This window comes from Propithecus coquereli, unplaced genomic scaffold, assembly GCF_000956105.1.
Source record: "Propithecus coquereli isolate 6110/MARCELLA unplaced genomic scaffold, Pcoq_1.0 Scaffold166, whole genome shotgun sequence".
Classification (NCBI taxonomy): Eukaryota; Metazoa; Chordata; class Mammalia; order Primates; family Indriidae; genus Propithecus; species Propithecus coquereli.
Window position 1 is genome coordinate 4,783,309 of NW_012141191.1, and position 9,362 is coordinate 4,792,670.

General features: G+C 33.5%; 1 protein-coding gene across 4 annotated transcripts in view; it reads right to left on the reverse strand.

Moving 5' to 3' along the window:
* The window catches only part of LOC105808057 (COBW domain-containing protein 2), a 56,679-nt gene that overhangs the window by 23,426 nt on the left and 23,891 nt on the right, over positions 1 to 9,362 (reverse strand). For 2 of the 4 annotated variants that reach the window (XM_012641618.1, XM_012641616.1), the window contains 3 exons: positions 9,092 to 9,178; positions 6,399 to 6,443; positions 1,408 to 1,464 (listed from right to left, as the gene is read on the reverse strand). In XM_012641618.1, coding sequence (XP_012497072.1) covers positions 1,408 to 1,464; positions 6,399 to 6,443; positions 9,092 to 9,178 — 189 coding nt within the window. The remainder of the gene's footprint in view (positions 1 to 1,407; positions 1,465 to 6,398; positions 6,444 to 9,091; positions 9,179 to 9,362) is intronic. The other 2 variants (XM_012641617.1, XM_012641619.1) reach the window with 2 other exon arrangements.

Here is a 9,362-nt window from a genome sequence, read left to right on the forward strand (position 1 = left end):
AATTTCAACTTGTTATTCATTTACTCTAAAAAGGTACTGCTCCAACACCAGAGGCCACAGGTGAAATGAACAGTTCTCAACTGAAGACTTGGCTTGTATTATAGAATGACTCTGTCACTCACAAATTCACTCTAAGTTTCAAACTGCGAAGGAGGAGATAACTGCCCTGCCTATCCATACCTCTAGGTGCTGAAATAATCTCTAACAATTTTTTTATAAACTAAATGTGAATTTAAACTCTCCAATTTACAACATAAAAGAGGTCAAATAAAACACTATCATGCCCTATTCTCGCAAGTTACTTTAGATGCTATTTTTCAAATGTGAACAATACTAAAGAATGAGGAGGAAAAAACCAGTTGAAATAGAATTAGTTTTTAAAGGCATGGCTAAGGCAAAATTAGAATTATACATATGAATGGGAATTAGAAGTCTCAAGTATACAACCACTCACCATGCCAACTCTTAAGCAAAACTGCTTCACCAATTCAGAATACCCAGAGAGGTGTCCATTTTCATGAGTTTGTATGGACATATATCAAACTTGAAAAGATACTCGTTGCAGCATTATTTGTAAGAGCCAAGATGTGGAAACAAACTAAATGTCCACCGACAGATAAATGGATAAAGTAAACGTGGTATATACACAACATGGAATATTATCCAGCCTTAAAAAAGAAGGAAACCCTGATATACATGACAATGTGGAGGAACCCTGAGGACACTGTGCTAAGTAAAATAAGCCAGTCACAAAAGGATGAATAATGCATAATTCCACTTACATCAGGTAATTAAATAGTCAAACTCATAGAAGCAGAGGGTAGAACGGTGGTTGCCAGGGGGTGGGGGCAGGGAGAAATGGGGAGTTGATATTCAACAAGTATAAAGTTTTAGTTACATAAGATCAGTAAGTTCTAGAGATCTGCTGTCTGAACATCATAATGTTTATAGTTAAAAATACTATATTGTACACTTAAAAAATTAAGGGAGTAGATATCACATTAAATATTCTTACCACAATTAAAAGATTCCCCCAGAAAGAGAAAATTGATCCTTCATTAATGGGAAGAGAGTTACTTGTGTGAATACTTTAAGCTAAAATTTTCTACATATTTCATGCATTTTCCCACAGAAAGAATATTATACATAGTGGTTGGTACAGAAATATTAGCAATTAGTCTCTAAAGTTAACTATCATTTATACTATAATTTCTATAGGAAAATACATTATGATTTCCAAACAACCAATTAACAAACTTTCAAGAACATACCTCACTAAGAATGGTCTTGTATGCCAAAGGAATGGACAGTAAGCTTAAATCAAGGGTGCAATTGTGTAAATCATTCCTGTAACTGTGGAATAAAAGGTACATTACAATAAAAGTGACAAAAATACAGAAGACATACCTTATTCCAGACAGACTGTCAAAAGCATGAAGATCTAATACATTAGACAGATCAACTCTAAAAGAAAACCAATGTGAACAGTTGGAAATTCTGTAAAATACATCCAATTAATCAAGAAAATTCTTGACTCAAAACCTTGTATACATAAAATTCATTAAGTATAACATCAAGGCAGATAATTACTTGGTTATTGCTTCAACAAGCTCTAGTGGTTTTTGTTTGTTTGCTTCTAACTTTTAATTATCTTTTCCATCCTGAAATTTATGAGCTTTTCAAATCCATTTTTATAGCAAAAAAAAAAAATCAGCTAAAGAACTGAAACTTTTTCAAGCAGCTCATTACTTAAAAGATGAAACAAAAGAAATGACAAACGGAAATAACATAGTAGTATAGGTGGATTCAAATATCTCTGGAATTTCTGTATTTCTTTTACTCTCCCTCTCATGATATTACATGTAATATAAAAATATGAGGAGTCAAACAACCAATGTATAAATATGAAGTCACTCTAGGACCTTTACCAACATGTAGTTTGATTTCATTCATTCAGCATGGGGTTGCATATAGAAAGAAACTTCCCAGTTAGTGCTCTTTGAACAGACATTATTTCTGTCCGAATTACTTAGTGGTAATTAAACCTTACTGGGAATGCAACAATTCAAATCAAATGAGAATAGCATATCACAACCAGCATTGGGTTTGGTTTAAATACATACAAGTAAATTTATAAAGACTGGTGATTGAGTTCTAATTTTAACATAAGCCCATAAAACAGCACAGAACAGTGATTTCTCCATATTCAAAGCTAAAATTAAGGAATGTTTAAAGAAAATGACAAAAGTATAATTAAATTTCAAAATTAGACTCCAGGAGCTTTTTAAATTTATTAAATTTTCTCTCAAGGGAAACAAAACTTCATTTTTTAGATTCAATATTTTTTTTTAATGCACAAACATGTAAGATAAAATATCTCCTTTAACTTGGGCCTGACCAGCTGTGCCTGCTTTGTTCATTCTCAGCAGTCTACTACATACTCATACTGTGGCAACCATACTCTGTTGGATTATGAATGCTTATCTTGGCACGAGACAGACAAATTCCCATCTTATTAAAAGAAGAATACCCCAAAGTTCTATGTTATTAGACTGTAACAATACTTCAAATTCTGGACATCCTGGATGTGCAGAATTGGGAAAATGATCAAGCAAAAAAGTAAATGTCCCATGAAGAAATTCTTGAATATCAATTTACACTAAGGGGCCAAACTTTTAACATTAAACATATTTCCTTTTTCACCCTCACAGTGGAGCAAATATTTATATTGACAGGTCACAAATAAATAAAGTTTTCCCCCAAGTTTATCATCTTCACCTTAGTAAATAGCTTAGAGTTTAATAAAGTTTACTCATGCCAATTGGGGGAATATCAAATTCAGTTTTGAAACACAAGCTTCTAAATGAACTACTGTTTCACTATAACAGTGTCCTTGAGAATACATGTCATTTAAAGATAATTCTGCTTTATACCCAGATTCTTTTGATATTTCCAAAGCACAGAGGATCAATAATAGATCTGTATGACAAATTACACTCTACAGAGAATAAAGTATCAATGTCTCTCACCAAATTCTCAATGGAGAGTAAAAGAGAAAAAGTCTAAGCTACCAGAGATCAAGGTTTCTATGAACTGTCCCCAAATCTAGTACCACCATGAAAAATAAATTCTTCATTCATTCAAGGCATACTACTGGAAAACTAATTTCCATGGCATCAAATGCATTTAACTTCCTCCTTTGGAGATAAAAATATCAAATCTTTTCTAGAACACTGAAATAGAAAAAAATAATAATAATGAGACCGTTACCATAATTTTTAAACTGAATATGTGAGTGAAGTAAATGAAAAGGAGGAAGAAAAAATTTCAAAAGTTCATTTTTCTCCTACTTTCTTGAACTACCTCTGCCATGAGTACCTAATCTTTTCCCTATGAAGAGCTACTTTCAATTTTATGTCTAAAGACTGTTTTTAGTGGTCTAAGACCAGGGACAGGGGAATGAAAAGGAAGAGAGTTTAAGCTCTCCAAGGTGAGGATGGGACCACAGCTGCTACTCTAGGGATACTGCCTAACAGTCCCCTTTTCAAACTTCAGTGAGTCTCACAAACAGGGTACACCAGCCAATCTCAGATCTACGAATTATAGATACTGTCCAATAGCTCATTCCTGAGCTCTAGAACTAGATTTCCTAATGCTTTCCCCAGTGGCACCTCAAACTCAAAAATGTTTACAAAACTGAACTAATTACATTTTCCAAGCCTACTTCCACCACCACTCCACCCAAGTTGCTCTTCCTTCCTATATTTTCCATACCTCAGAGAATAGCTCCACATTGAATCCACCTCCCAAGAGTTATACTGCTTGTAAAATCTTCCTTCACTAATTTCTTGCTATCTGCAGGAGAAAACCCAAACTACATATCACAGCATTTAAAACCCTTCGTGGTGAATTCTCTATCTCTTCAGTCATACCACATTTTCTCTCTGCTACATGATAGTATGTGTACTGGCCAACCTAAAATATTCGCAGGTCCCTGGAGTACAAAGTCTTCCTTATACTTGGAAAAGGAAATAGTCATCCTAGGACTCTAGTCCATCTGGAAAACTCTTATTCACTCTTTAAAACTTTAAAAGGTCAATGAGCACCTTCTCAGAAAAAATTTTCCTGACTCTTCAACAAGAAGAGTTAGGTAGTCATTCCTCTATCTTCTCATTCTTATAGGACCCTGTGCATTTAATACTCCTGCTATATTAATAATATCTAATATGTTGCTTTTGGTTTATTCACTTCCCTGTTTCCCCCTAAATGCTGATCTCCTTAAAAATAAGAGTTTTTGTCTTATCCATTGCTTAAATCCTCAACATGCCATGGAATGCCCAGGAGCCAGTAGAATGTTCAATAAATAGTTCGTTGAATTGATTAACTTATTATTGACCAACTGGATTTGGTTTTCCTCTGTTCAGTTGACTTAAGTTTCTAAATTAAGAAAAAGTCTAGAGAAGACAAAAATCCTCTTCTACTCTTTCACTGCTACTTCTGAAGTCTATGTGGTTCACTAGATCTTTCATTTGCCTCTAAATCAACTTAAGTGTTACAAATAAGACAATGCCACACACTATTTTTATTCCCTAATCTTAAATACTCAAGGTGAGCCTTTTTCTACACATGCTTATAGCAGTTTTACTATTGTCAGCACTTAACCACAAAATACTAAAAGGATTAAAATTTAAAAAAATAATAATAATAAAACAAAACTTCTATCATAGTGATTTCAACTATTTTGCTAAGAACTGAATACTTAGTTTCTAAACAGAGAAGCTCAAGTTGCTATGCCTCAAGGAATTTGGGGAAATATTTAATGTAAGATTCATGACTCAGTAGTTAGAATTCTACTATGGATGTCTGATCGTCACTGAAAAGGATTCTAATGCAACTTCAGTCTTCATAGCAAGGAAGTATTATTTCAGAAAGACCCTAGATTCTCAGATGTACTAGCAAACACCATATACTGAAGAAACAGAAGAAAGAAGATTTTATTCATGTGTTCATTCATCCATTTGAAATAACAAAAATCAATCACCGCATGTTTACTGTTCTACAATGTAATAGAGCAAACGTTAAAAATGTTAGAAATGTCAAACTAAATCATTACATGATAAACTAATCAATATAAAGTCTTTATTCAGGATATGGGTATTTCCAAAATGAAAACAAAAGAGAATTGATTTGTAACTATGAACTGAATAAATGCTATTATGACAGAACCACAGCTATTTATGAATATGATTTTTAAAAGCTTGTTTAAATATCGTACAGTTGTCTGCATGTTATTTGGTAAAGAAAAATTAAGGAGAAGGAAATATAGACATAAGAAGATACTGAGGAATGGCTCATGGTATGAGTTAGATTATCAGAGATTTTCTACAATGGAATCTGAAATGCAGGGAACACATTTGGTGTATGCCTGTGGAGGACTTACACTGAGGGCATTCTTCTGCTACCTCTGCCAGCAGATGAGTGGCTCCTGAGAATGCATACCAAATTAATTCCCCAGCTGTTCACATGCATATAAGCAGCTGCTGCTGTTACTGCCTAACACTTACTGTAGTCTGTCAGCACCTCTAATCTCTGCCATAGCAGACAAGCCACTCAGCTAAGGCCTCTGCTGTACTTCCGAAGAAAGAATCGCTCAACTAGGGACTGGGTGGCACTAGACTGTCAGCTGCAGGCCTCAGAGCTGCTGGCTGCATGTTGCTGGGTCTATCAGCTGCTGAGCCTTTCTCGCCAAAAATGAGCTTAATAAAATACCCCCATAGAGAAATTTTCTGAAATCATGACAGCATTCAATGGAAAATAGAGTTCAATCTACAGAAATACATTTCACAGATGTTTTGAGAACACCATCTATTTTATAAAGTAATGCACATCTATATAAACAGAACAAAAGAAAGAAGAACCTAAAGGAAATGAAAATCAAATTTAATTTAAAAAATTTATCTGGAACCTAAAGGTAAAGATTCCATGTATTTTTACATGACATATTTTTTGGTCACTATGAAACACTAAGAAGGCTTTAAAAATATGAAAAAGCCATTTAAATACCTCAAATTAAGATTTTTTAGTATACTTTTTCAAATTTCTGGACTGAGTTACCTTTTTGAGTGGTTTAAAGTCTTATGTGTTCTTCCTTATTAAGCAAAAGCACAGTTACATAGTGTTATCATGGCTCTGTAGTCTTAAGAGTAGTAAATGTATCAACTAAATATGCCAAACTAATTTATAAAGAGCATTCAAAACAACATTTTTGGGTCCCACTTTTTTAAATATAACTATCTTCTCTTATATTAGAATCAAACATATTTATCAATTATTTAGTCTGTATTATTAATAACTAAAATTACTTGTTGCTAGTATTAGTAATAGCTTTTTAAAAGTACCTTGATCTCTGTGTTTCCAAAATTTTTCCTAGTCCATTTATTGATCTGAAATTTAAAAATGAGCAAGAGAAGGTAAAAAAACTACAAACATTAACTTTTTTTAAAAGCACACAAAACATATTATTTCTAAAACAGAAAGTAAGCATACACATATATCTGGAACTAGAAAAAAATTAAAAATAGAAAAACAAAACTTACTTTTTTATAGTTTAAGTATTCCTTTCCTTCAAACCATAAATCAGGTATATTCCACTCATGCATTAAGAAACTATGATGTGCAAAAATCTACTGCAAAACTGGCAGATTAGGGGCTACTTTGTGATTTTTTTTAGAAAAAAATGATTCATAAATAGCCAGTAATTCTAGTGTTCTTAAAATGAGTAGACACTCAAAATTTTAACTGGAAGCCAATTTTTCCCCAGGCACACATTGTGGAAATGACTACACACACAATAGAAATAAAAACCTGGTTCTAAGTGGCTTTGACCCAGCTTGTCCCCATTATTCACAGTAACTCTAAGTCACATATCCCAGGTTCCTTTACAGAATAACCCCTTCAGTTCCCTAACTAGGATCTCATTATGCCTGCCCTCCCTCTACTGATACTAAAATAATGAAATACAGCTCCCTCTATATGGCACCAAAAAGTACTTGTTAAATCCTCTGCAACATACTGTATATTGCATCTATTTATATCATCAATTCCACTGTCTTTAGGGTTACTTGCCCAAGAAGCCTTTTTTGCTTTCCCACATGCAATGATTCTGAGACCAGTCTCTCCACTGCTTCTTTCAACTATCTTACAAAATTCTTTATCTTCTCTTTGGAATATACTCTGCAATCTGATGGCTATTTCCTCTCAAACATGTTTACCTTCTTTCAATGCCCCAAATCTGATTCTGAGTCACTCACAAGTCTGATGTAAACGGAGGATAAAAGTCAAAAGGGTCTGTAACTTATCAAACTGCTTCTTCCAAATTCTTTTCTGATACTGTTAACAAGCTGGCTAATAACCAATATTGCCAGTGTCAGTAATTCAGCTTAGATAGTCAATATGGGGATATAAAAGCCAAGTAATAATAATCACTCCTTTTATACCAAAAATGTTTGCTAAATAGAGTATGTTTTTCTAGCAATCACAATAGTGTACAAGATTTTGAAAAAAGAAACAAAATTAGAAGATCAGTGTCAAAAGGAGTAAAAGATGTAATCTCCATTCAGCACTTTCACCTTTCTAGACTTTTCAAAAATATCAGCTATCCTTCTCTTTCTTTCATTTATTCTCTATAACGTGAATTTACTAAGAAAAAAAATCTACATTATAATAATGATAATAACAGCTAACAGAGCACTACTATGTGTCAGACACTGTGCCAAGTTTATCAACATTGTCTCATGTAATACTCAAAGCAAACTTATGAGATAAGTATTACTCCTGTTTTACAGTTGAGGCTTTAAAAGGTTAAATAAGTTTCCTAAGAACACAGTGAGAAACAGACCAAGGATTAGGACCCAGGCAGATTCCGAGGTCCATGATCTTCAATACTATGCAACACTACCTGCCCTCCACATGAAGATATTAACATAATTTTTTATAGTAAAGTTAAAGAACATTAGTATTAAGATCAAATATGCAGAAAAAGTATGAATTTCTTTCTTCCAGAATCATTAATCAGTGCAAACAATCTCTTAATGAGCCTTGCCTTTTATTGATTCAATTTATAACATATAGTAACTGGCATGACAGATTCAAAATCTGATGTCGGCAAAAGTTATAAATGCTAAGAATGGTAAATTTTGAGCCACCAAGCACAAAGCATTGTACACATTAAAGATGACCAATAATAAAAGCTACTGAATGTCTCTCTGTATATGTCATTTATTTGTTCAGGACTTACAAAATAATTCAAAACAAAATAATTCCCTGAACTCTAACCTTGTTTGAAAAGTACATCTTTCTTTTCAAAAGGAATGGAAATCTCCAGAACAGTCAGCAAAATGACAGCTGAATCATTTGACACATATTTGAGTATCAGTCATATTGTCATAATCAGCCTGGACCATGGACACTGAAGACATCAAAGCAAGTTGGAAGAAAGGCATAATTGACAGTTAAGGAAGACAAAGTCAATGAGGGTTCAGGGAAGAGTGAGACCACCTGTGAAGTCAGACAGACTTCATGGAGGAAGGGGAAAGGGGGGGGAGAGAGAGAGAGAGAGAACAGGCTCTACAAAATGGATAAAATTGCTTTTAAAAAAAACCAAAAACAAACAAACAAACAAACAAAAAAAGATGACAAAGGAATTCAGGGATTGGCAGAGTGAGAACACATTACAAATAAAGAAGAGATCTGGCAAGACACATTCATGGGCAAGTGACCATCCTGGGTAAAGTTAGGTAGGCTTGACATTAGGAAAGAGTCAAAGAAAAGACAGCAAAAGAAGACTGGAGTCAGAGGACCCTGAATATCAGTCTACAGATTTTGAACTATATTCTGCAAGCAAAGGGGATTAATTTTATACATTACTATTTACATAGCAGTCAATTAGTCAACAACACAAGTGATTACCTACTGGCCCATGGAGCAGGTCAACCTTGAACCTTAAGTTTCTATAGGGCAAATAGTCGTAGTAAAAATATTTTGTATAGTACACTTGGATTTGCAGGTACTTAATAAACTTATAATTTTGTACCTAATGGTTGTTCTTAATTTGTTTAAATCCTCTTCTGGAACCAAGTCTGTTTTATTGAGGAGAATGATATCTGCCAAAGCAATTTGCCTAAAATAGCAGACAAAGAACAGATGTCAAAAGAAAAATGTTAAGAAATTAAAAGTAAATAGAAACATCTCAATCAGACCAATATATTGATTAAGAACTATATAGTACACTATAGTAACGATTCAGTTTACTCCTAATCTACTTATTCTTCAGACAGTATAGATGAATTACATTCATCACTATA